Source organism: Myotis davidii, unplaced genomic scaffold (genome assembly GCF_000327345.1).
Source record: "Myotis davidii unplaced genomic scaffold, ASM32734v1 scaffold214, whole genome shotgun sequence".
Lineage (NCBI taxonomy): Eukaryota > Metazoa > Chordata > Mammalia > Chiroptera > Vespertilionidae > Myotis > Myotis davidii.
The window spans coordinates 1460579-1471470 of NW_006285782.1; the positions used below are offsets into that span (position 1 = coordinate 1460579).

At 40.2% G+C, this 10892-nt stretch overlaps 1 protein-coding gene across 1 annotated transcript in view; it reads left to right on the plus strand.

Moving 5' to 3' along the window:
* Nucleotides 1-10892, plus strand: part of CALD1 (caldesmon 1) — a 228418-nt gene that overhangs the window by 160243 nt on the left and 57283 nt on the right. The window contains exons 4-5 of the mRNA XM_015559401.1: nucleotides 7271-7417; nucleotides 10863-10884. Coding sequence (XP_015414887.1) covers nucleotides 7271-7417; nucleotides 10863-10884 — 169 coding nt within the window. The remainder of the gene's footprint in view (nucleotides 1-7270; nucleotides 7418-10862; nucleotides 10885-10892) is intronic.

Sequence of the window (10892 nt, forward strand, 5' to 3'; positions counted from 1 at the left end):
GGAGGGTTTTCTTTCATTCTATTTTATATTAATAACAGACCAATTGTTGATTGGCTGCCAATCCATTTCTAAACATATTCTGACCTGAAAATTATTTTTATTTTCTGGATTTTTTTCCCTCCGTTATAATTTTTAATGCCTTTTTTTCAAGGAATCCAAGGGGAAAAAATTCAGAATTAGGCCTCTTGTGCATTAAATGAAACCACAACATTTTGCAGGCACCACACATAAGCAAAATCATAGTTAAGAACCTTGAATGTTTCTATAAACCTCTTTTAACTTTCAAACATACAGTAAATGTATGGGGCGAATATGACTCATTTCAGTAGCTCGGGATTTTCCCTCCTGATCACGGCATGGCCTGAGATTTTGCTGAGAGCGTGTGAGCAATTCACAGATTTGACTGGATACATTTGGAGAATCTGCTTGCATTTCATGTTTTGAGAGAAGATTACTGGGTGGGGGCGGGGGGGTACATGACAAGGAATAATGAAAGGACATGAGTCACTTTGCCTCCTAACGGTGGACCAGCACATTTTCAACCCACATGATATGTTAACTCTTTAAGTTGGATCCCATCTTAAGAACCAGGTTAAGACAATGATAGTGGCAGAACCAAGAATGATGGAAATCAAAGAAAAGTAATTGACTAAGAAGTTGTCCTGAGTGTCCGTGAACCCAGGCTGTCTTCCTCCTGGGTGAGGCCTGCGTGGGGAGTGTCCCGCTGCAGAAAGCTGGGACAGGATCATGTTTGGGGTTGAGTGGCTCACTTACATCCTGTGATCACTCCTTCAACAAATGCCACCTTCTTCAAATGACTCCTTACATGAAAGTGGAGGTACAGTGGGAGGCAGAGAGATGGGAGCTGGTCTTAGGGTGCAGCTAACTATTTAATGTTGGAATTTGGGGTGCAGCATTCTCTTTTTAAAATATAGGACATTGCAAAAACAGTGAAAGAAAAAGAGACTTGGGAACCTTTATCCGAATGGGACTTCCCTGAGTCTTTCATAAATTGGCGTCATTTTAGGGACTGACCCTTTTCTTTCTCCCAGATTTTCCTCACGTAACCTGTGAGTCGGCATGTGTACCTGTACATGTATGTCTGCTTACCAAACATGAGGGATGTCAAAGAACACAAAAGGATTTGAAGGTGGCAATTGAAAGTCTGTTCAGTGGCTCTGGAAATCTTTCTATCCACAGTGGATCTCTAGTGGTGAAGTCATTGAAAGAGATCCCCAAATTTATATCCATACCAAGTATTTTCTGTAGTCTGGCAAACAACTGTTTCAGGAGTGAAGGGCTGTTCTTCAGATATGACTAAATATAAATGCAATGGTTTATACGCTACAGATTCCTTTTTATGCATTATGGATGTTACAGGCACTTTACAAAACATTTTATTAATAAATAACAAAAGTATAAGCAATTGTCATGTTACCTTAATTTTTTTCTTGATATTTTAAAAGGATCCTCATCCTTCAAATGTTAGAAATTATTGCTATATAAGATGTAAAAGATTAAATTTTTCTCTGACTCTTGTCAGTTAGCAGAGGACTGTATCACTATATGTTAATCCAACCAGGTTATTTGAAGTGACAGCATAGGGATGTAAGTTGAAACAACTATTGTGTTGTGCAATCTGACAGGATCTTTTACATTTAAATGAACATATACTATTCCACTTCACACCATCTACCCTAGAGGAACACATGTGCACAAGGTGTTATAGCACTGTATATGGTAGAGAAAAGTTGGGGAAGCAAATGCCTATCAATAGGAGGATGGTAACATTAACTGTGGGATCCTCTACAGAAAGTGACAGAAGGAAGTGATGTCTTGGTGGAGAGAATTTGAAAAATCATCAAACATGTTATTAAATTTTTTAATTGCAAAATAATTATGTCATATATGTATGTAAAAAAAATAGAATAGCAAGGCTACAAATCCAAACTTGATGAACTATTTGGCTATCCAATTAATTACTCAGAGTAGTACTGTGAATGTCAACATAAAGTAAGTACATTTGTACTCAGTATAGACAACCACTTTCTCCCCATTCTCTCTGGGTCTTTAATGCTCTTCACATGTAATAAAATCAATCTTCCTCCTAAAAATGGCTATTACTGCCCAGCCAGTGTGGCTCAGTGGTTGAGTGTCAACCCATGAGTCAAGAGGTCACTGGTTCGATTCCTGGTCAGGGCGCATGCCCAGGTTGTGGGCTTGATGTTTCTATCACTCTATTCCTCCCCCTTCCTCTCACTCTAAAAATCAATAAAGACATTTAAAAATGGCTATTACTTTTTCTTATTCTATTTTTAAACATGGTTTCCTGATAAGAGATCTTGTTTTATTAATAAAATACTATTGCCAGCATTTTACTTGGAAAGTTCAAGGATCATGTACTATCATCTCAAATCAGGAAATAGCAAAATGGAAAGAAGACAAAATGAAAGGAAATAAGAACAACATTCTTCAAACCCTGGGGAACATGAGGTGAAACCAAAATAAAACCACCTTTATTGTAGATGACATGCTGCCATTGTTGCACAAGTCTTAAGAAATCTGTGATGGGGAAGGAGGGGCGGGGGGGGGGGGGGCAAGGCAAGATGACAAGGAGTGCCCACTCCAATGTCTTAACTGTGGGAGCTCCTGTTACTTCCTCTTCCTCTCATCGATGTACATTTAGATCCTGGCCCGTCCAAACATAAAGACACCAATTCCTCAGAGAGTCCCTTCTTTGCCATATCTGCAATACCTTCCCCTCCCCCCCATATCTGCAATACTTTATTTGAACTTTCTATCTAAAAGGTACAGCGTGTAACATAATTGTCTTATTACTTGAATATACTGAGGCTGTAGCACCCTGGTGGTAGAGTACCTCTTTGGTGTGAAAGCCACAGCATTCCGAGAGAGTTTTCCCATCGCATAGGTCTGTTTTTTCTTATAATTTAACACCAGAGCCTTCTAGCAGTGGTTCTGGGAATGGAAGAAAAGCCAGTTCTCTCTACTTTTTCATACCACTGACAGTCAAATAACATCACGTAATTATTAGGGACTTTTGAGGTTGTTTAACACTTATTCGTGCACACACACACACACACACACACCATTTCTCTTTCTTTCCCCTGAATATTTGATGAGCCATTTTGCTTTGCAGTAAGACCCAATACCGTATGTATAATTGCAATGGTTTATAAGATGCAGCATTGGCCCCTGCAGTAAGCTCGATTATACCTTTCTCCAAGTGTTCATGCCTCCACAGACAAGCAAGGGCAGCTACCAAAAAACAGGTCACAGGACTCCATACTAAACCTGCTAACACCCAGCATGGGTGGGAGAAGTCATGGATTCTTCTTGTCAAACTTTTTTTTAATAGAGAGGTACTTTACACATCAGTTGGGGCTACTTTTTTTTCAAATAAAATGCCTTCAATTAAAACTCTAATCAACATGGTTTCGTCTTTCCCAGATGAGTCAGAGGAAGTTCGGGCCCCACACTGCCTCTGAATCATCTGGGAACATCAGCTCTCTGTAGCGGAGAGCCCCCGTACCCTGGTTAATGCCGCGTCTGCTGACGTTTCTCAGGAGGAACGAACGGATTGTTGTGCTTTTATTACAATCCAGTGGGTGGTTAGGTATGATGTTTACCAGTCAGCAGCCTTTCAAATACATTTCATCTGGTGTGTGGGAGGTTAGAAATGTTAACATTTTGTCTTGAGCAGGAGCATAAACTAGATGTTGAGCTAGCATTTGGATGTCTTTTTTAATAAATTCTGCTTAGGTTGAAATTAGCACTCACATACATTGCTGGTGTCGCATGCCTTTCTGGAGGGCAAGTTGTCAGTGTGTATCAAAAGCCTTTAAAGTGAGCATACTTTTAAACACAGACATGCTAACTTCGGAGAATATTTCCTGGGTGAGAAATTGAACAAGTGCTAAAAGTATAGCTATAATGACGTCCTTTCCAGCATTGTTTATAAGAACATAAATTTGGAAAAATATTAACTATCGGGGGAAAATGGGTTAAATAGATTATAATACATTTATATAATTACAGTATTCATCTGTACATAGAATACTGTGTTGCTGTGAAAATTATATTTTACTAGTATGTTAAAAATAATCATAAATGAGGTAAATTTAAAACTGTTTATAAAGGTCCCAGTACATATATATATATGAAACATAATTCCACTTTGTTAAAAAAAAAACATCTGTGATACATGGGAAATGTCTGGTAGGATGCATCAAGTATTAATCATTATTATGTCTGAGTTGTGTGATTAAGGAACACATTTTCACTTTCTCTTTTATATATTTTGTATTGTCTGATTTAAGAAAATAAGTGTATGTTACTTTTAGAATCAGAAGAAATGAACAATTAAGTTCTTTTCAATTTTGAAGGAAAAAATATAAACCTGTGTAGTTATGTGAAGGGCAGGTTGCTGTGGGACAGACCTAAAAGCAAGAAACTACCTGGCTTTGCACGCCAAGGACTAATGCAGCGAGCCTCACATTTAAAGAATTTCCACGCATGTCGAGTCGTTTGGTGTGGACACAACTTTACTTACGAAGTCAACTGATATGTTATCAAGCCAGCAACTGGGCATGTTATGATTTCAAAATACCATGCAGTCCTTTTGCCTCCTTTTTGTTCTTTGAAAACAATTTTAATTTGCATATTCATCAGTAGTAATAAAAGATCCTTAAAAATCTAGTTCTGGTAACTGTATATCCTAGGCAAGGGGCTACCCATGGAGAGTGATAGACTGTAAATTTCAGGCTCTACCAAGTGAAAAGAGTTAAAGGAGACTGGGTATAATCTGGTTGTTCAGGCCACTCCTCCAATGAGAACTCTAAGATGAAGAAAGGTCGAGTGTGATTTAGCCTCAGTGGCAGGTCAAGTTTGTGTCAGAACTAAAAGCCAACAACATCCAGCTGCGAAGCACATGGGTAGGTGGGAGGAAGACACTAACATCTCTCATTGTTCAAGCATAGTGGGAAATTAAGGGCTAAAAAAGAAATTCCATTCAGGAAAGGGGGGTAGTTCTGTTTGTAGCCTAGGATGTCCCATATGGAGCTTTTATGTCTCTTGCTTATCTTGGAAAAGGAAGGTCCCAGTAATAGCCAAGACCTCGTGGCTGATCCAGAGATGTAAAAGAACAAATTAAGACTTTGTGTTTGATTGGCTTGGGAAGCAGTCATTAAGGACCCTGCTGTGGTTAAAGCTGTCTACTGAGAAATAAGCCAAAGGAATATTAGGCCAAGAATCTGAAGACTGAAGCCAAACCACTGGGAAGGTCTTGTGACTGCAAACTACAATGTGATTGAATTAGAAGGGAACATTCAAATTGTGTCATGTTGTCACCTCAAGTTCAACGAGTCTAAAATTGAACTCATCTTTCCTCATAAAGCAGCTCCTCAACTGCACTTTCCTGAGAGCAATAACATACTCTGCTGGAGAATGCCTTACCACAACACCCACGATTTCATTAGACTCGCACACACTTTCAGACAAGGCAATTTAAATCCGGTTAATCAAGGGCAACCAGCGAGTGAGAAGCCAGTTCTAGAAACCAGGTTTTCTGAATACTAACCTAGTTATCTTTCAACTATATCACACTGCTCTTGTCACCACATTCACAGAAATAAACCAGCTGGTGACATTTTATTTATATTGGAATTTGAGTATTACACACTAGCAGATTTTAGTAAGTATAAAGTCAGATTTTTCTGAAGTAGCAAAGAACCAACCAACCAACCTTAGGTTTTGTTCATTTTGTGTTTTATAAGCTATCTAGGTGAAAAAAAATTCATAGCATTTGCATTACTGAAGTCAAATCGCTTCGGATCTACGCCTAAACATGCCTGGTTTGTAAAATTGACCACAGCAAACCACTCCCAGTTATTAGGTTCATGTTGTTGGTATAAATTGTATGGTTCCACATACAAATTTATATTTTTGTTTTTTTCATTTGTACATTATTTTAGCTTTGTTGTTATATAAGAAGTACAAGCATGAAACGTTTGCATATCGGGATATCTATTTGTAGATATGTAAGTAATCTATAATAATAAAAGCATAATATGCTAATTAGACCAGACGTCCTTCCAGATGTCCTTCCGGACAAAGCCGAGGCGGGTGGGGGCCAAGGTCCTTGCACAAATTTCATGCATCGGGTCTCTAGTATTGTGATAAAAGTGCTTTAACTAATGTAAAAAGCAGCCTTCTGCACAGCGCATCTCCACCCCAACCCATGGGCCCATCAGGCCAGCGTGTCCCTGGGCCAGCACATCCATCCTTCTCTGCACTGTGTATCTCCATACACATTAATCCCTCAAATGTACCCAAGTCAACCATTCAGGTCATTTCCTCCTGAGTCTGGGCACCTGTCGTTCCCAGCTCCAGTTCTTTATTGGGGAATAAGGAAAACACATCTAACGTGATGGTATTGATTGTATCATTTCCCTAAATAGGCATTTGCTTCAGCTGAAACTATGAAAGCTAAATAAAACAGATGCATGTGTAGCCCTCTGTGCCTCTTCTACCTGCCCTAGCCCTTAAGTGTCTACGTAAATGCACACATGGTACTGTGGGCTACCATGATGTGCCCAGCATGGGTTTTTAGAACAAAAGAGGAGCCTTAGGGGGAACTGCACTGACTTGGAAGCCTCCTTTCAGTTGTCACCTCTCTCCTGTGAAAAGGAACTAAAAGGAAAATATAAAATCCAAGCAAAGAGGCTATTCTGCACTCGATTTTAATTAGGGGTTTGGGCTTTTTAATGTCAAAGTCCTGGTTTGGTTACTCAACTTGATTCTTTTCTGACCTTGTGACAGTGTCTATACAGAAAATGAGTACAACATGCTTCGACTCTTTTTAGTAAGTGTTTTGATTATTTTCAAATGTGTTTTGATGCTTTGGGTTTCTGTCTCTAAAGTTTACAAGCCGGTCCTGGGCTTAGTAAAGACTACATATGCTAATGTAGTCTCTGAAGGCAAGTTGCTTTTGTGTAGGTTTTTAAATTTAAGCTGTTTATTTGATCATTGAAAATTATCTTCTGTAGATGTTGGGTTAGTGCTTTTCAGATCCGTACAAGTTTGAAAACTAGAGATTGGGTCTCTAAACGTAAGGAACGGAACCTTCCTTTTAGAACTCTGTGGTTCAATAGGAGTCCAGTTTAGAAAACGACTCGGGGCGGATTCTGCCAAGAAGATGGTAAGGATGGTTGGCAGTTGGCATGCTCAAGAGGTTGTTTGTGTGATGTTGCAGAATCGCCTACCAGAGGAATGACGATGATGAGGAAGAGGCTGCCCGGGAACGGCGTCGGCGAGCCCGACAGGAAAGGCTGCGGCAGAAGCAAGAGGAAGAATCCTTGGGGCAGGTGACCGACCAGGTGGAGGTTCACGCCCAGAACAGGTACTGTCCTCTTCAGAATGGAAAATGTCTAAGTTGCTTCCTAGCCTGTCTGATGAATGGAATGTGTTGGGCAAAACATTCCCTTCTCGGCCCAACTCAAAGTCCTGGTTAGTCTTTTCAATCTAATTTGTTTAATTATTTCATGGCCCTTTTAGGCAACGAATCAGATTGAACAGTAAACTGATTTCAGCTATAGGACACCACTATTCCTTTCTCTCCCCCCAGCCCAAACATACCCCAATGGAATGATTTTATTTTATAATCTAATCATTTTTATTTACTCAATATGGTGGGTTATAGCTTTAAATAAGGGGAACTATTTACATTCATTCTTTAAGCTATTGCTATCTGTTTTGAGCTAAAGATTTATTAACTCAGTAGTTTTCTGTGCCTATCAACAGCAAATAATACTTTAATTTTAAAAATAGGCATGAATTGCAAATGTCTTGGCTTTCCTGATATACAGCCTGAATCGATATTCTGTGATCACTACAATATTCAGCAAGATGCAAAAATCCTGTTTAATTTAATGTAATTACTCCAACAAGCTTATGAGTTTACTTCTACATTTTTTCTATACATGCCCTGGTAGAAATGAAGAAAGTTGAGAGCACCTAAGAGATTCAACTTCTTCTAAAAGGGCTTTTACAAATTCACACGTACAAGGTCACACAGTCCATTATGCCAATGATTAGTGTATGCCATTTATATGCCATAAGGTGTAGAAAAGATGAGGAGGGGAAAGGAGAGGGAAAACGTTAATATTAATGTATAATTATGGACTGATTAAATATAATGAAACCACCATATAAGATCTTGTATGTGGTTTTGGTATTAGTTTGTTTTATTTTGTGTGTTTAAGGGCACTATTGACAGTTTCTTTAATTCAATCTATCTAGAAAATTCTGAATGGGAAGAGTTCTGGCCTCTTTAGCCCAAATTTGAGTGGGCACACAGGAGGTTTCTGAAGGCAGTCTTGAATATGCTGGTAGGCAGAATGAATTCAGTAAGAAAACTTAATGATTAGGTAGAGAAATAGAGACCATGTCTCTTGAGAAATAGATCATAAATAGGAGAGAATATAGCAAAGGGGTTGTAGGTATATTCCCTGAGGTTCACTACTTGGCTTCGAATCTGCACTTGACCTTTCACTAAATGTATTTCTTCAGTTAAATGAATGAAAATGAACATTATACCTTTCTCTTAGGAACATTGCTGAATTTAAATGAGATAATAGAACATGTAAAATGCACAGTGCTTTGCGCAGAGTTAGCACCTGGTTTTAATTATTATTAGGAAGATGGTGTCAGAGTCTTAACAGAGGAGGGCTGCATAGTCATTCACTGCCTTTCCGACTTTTGAGCTGAGGATGGAAGGGGGAAAAGAGCTTTGAAATAGCTCTTGCCTGAATCTGGTTATCAGTGAATGATCAACAATGGCTGAAAAAGTTACTCGTGGTCTATAGTTTTTCTTTTCAAATCTTGCTTCTACTTGAATTTCTCTCCTTTTTCACATTTTATTAATAACAGTTATTTCATGCTATTGGTTGAACACAAAAAAAATTCTTTTCTTTTTTCAGTAAAGCATGTGTGATTTACCTCTAAAATATAAACAACCCTAACTGGTACTTAACTACTGGTGATTGCTGTCATGATTTATAAACAGGCGAAGAAAGGCCCAGCAGAATCTGTTGGTTTCTTAACTCCAGAGTACTTTCATCTGGCTAGCACTTTACAGTTTGGGGCACCTTTAAAAAATTATTTAAATTCAGTTGATCCAAATGCCTATGTATATAGACTTTCCCCCTTAAATTCTAAACCATTTGTATTTCCGGGGACATGTATGTAATCCTTACATGTCCAATTCATGGAAACAGTGTCCTGTAGCAACAAGCTAAGGCCAAGAAAGTTTAAAATCTAGCCTTTGCTCTGCCATTTCTTGTTGTTAAATGTGAAACATGTTTTTCCAAAATTAAGTGAACTTGAACTTCAAAGGGGCCAAGTTCAGTATGAACCATGACATTTGATGGAGTTTCTAAACATTGCAAGACATATTCTTCCAACTCTGGCCACAGTTCCTGGTATCACATGGCTGGCTGTTTCCTGCCAGCAGAGACCAACACCCCTGGCTCAGGCAGTGTCCAGCGTCCTGCAATAGGGAGTGAGGTGATGGACATGGTACAATGTGATTTTTAGGGATTTTCTTTTCTTTTTAAATAAACATCACATTTCACTGTTCTTTGTCTACTGTGGAAAGAAGAGCAAAAGATCCCAGATTCATGAAAGTCTTAACAAAGAACATAGACAGTGTGTATATAAGTGAGGGGAATGTCAGCTGCTAAAACAATGAGCCCCCACATTTTAGTCGTTTAATTCAATAATACATACCAGTCTGGTGTGGTTGCTTCTGGCGAGTAGGTAGAACTGGTCACCTACTTTCTTTCCTCTTGTGACTCTATCAATTCCTGGGGCTTTGGAGTCCTGATCTAGCCGGCAGAGAGAGAGCGGGTAGAGAATGCACCCTTGCTTCCTAGTTATCTTGGTCTGGACACATCACTTTTGCTCACATTCAGCTGGAAATTATTGGTCACATGGCTCTACCTAGGTGCGAGGAAGAAGGGAGGGTAGAGAATATAATATCTGACCGACAACCTCTTCCTGTGACTATGGAAGGAAGAGCATGAATTGTGGTGGACAGTCACATGCCTCTACCACGGGGGTCCTCGGTGTGAGTATGACATGTCCACGCCATTATGTACAGTACACTCCCTCCCTCTCCAGGTACTTTGTGTTCCACAAATCCAGTTCAAGGACTCTAGCTGACTCGGTGACATGTGAAAGTCCTGTATGACACTAGAGGAATACACTTAGTATTTCAGTGTGGTCCTTGTCTCAGTTTGAGTTTCCCACGCCGCAGATCCTGAAACAAGGATTTGACCGCAGTCGCTTATTTGTAAAATGACCCCAGAAAACACTGGGAGCGGTGTGGGGGAGTGACACAGGGAAGGAACGGCAACCAAAGAAAGGTTTCATTGCCAAGCAAGTGACCGCTGTGGGCACCTGGAGCTTCTCTCCCCGGGGAACTCTAAGATGCAGGCAGCACAGGCACTCAGAACGATCCAACCCAAAAGGTGCGGGGAGGGGAGGTCTGTATACACCAGTGCTCATCAATGTTTGTTTGACGTCTGCTCCCAGGAAACGTTCATATCCAAAGCGCGTCTGGCCTGTAGAGTAGACTGCCGTGGCCAGAGAAAGACAAAGACGGCGGGCACTGACTTGCACATGCTGTCAGTTAGGGGAGGGGGGAGGGGGGGGCAAGGAAGGCGAGGGGAGGGGGGTATATGGGCATGGCACTGCCAGCCTCTGCCATAGGGCCAGTGTGGGTCGGGGATGCGCTGACGGACTAACCAGCAGCACGCTGTCTCTGGTGGTGTTTCTGCCTGCAGTGTGCCGGACGAGGTCAAGGCCGCCACCAC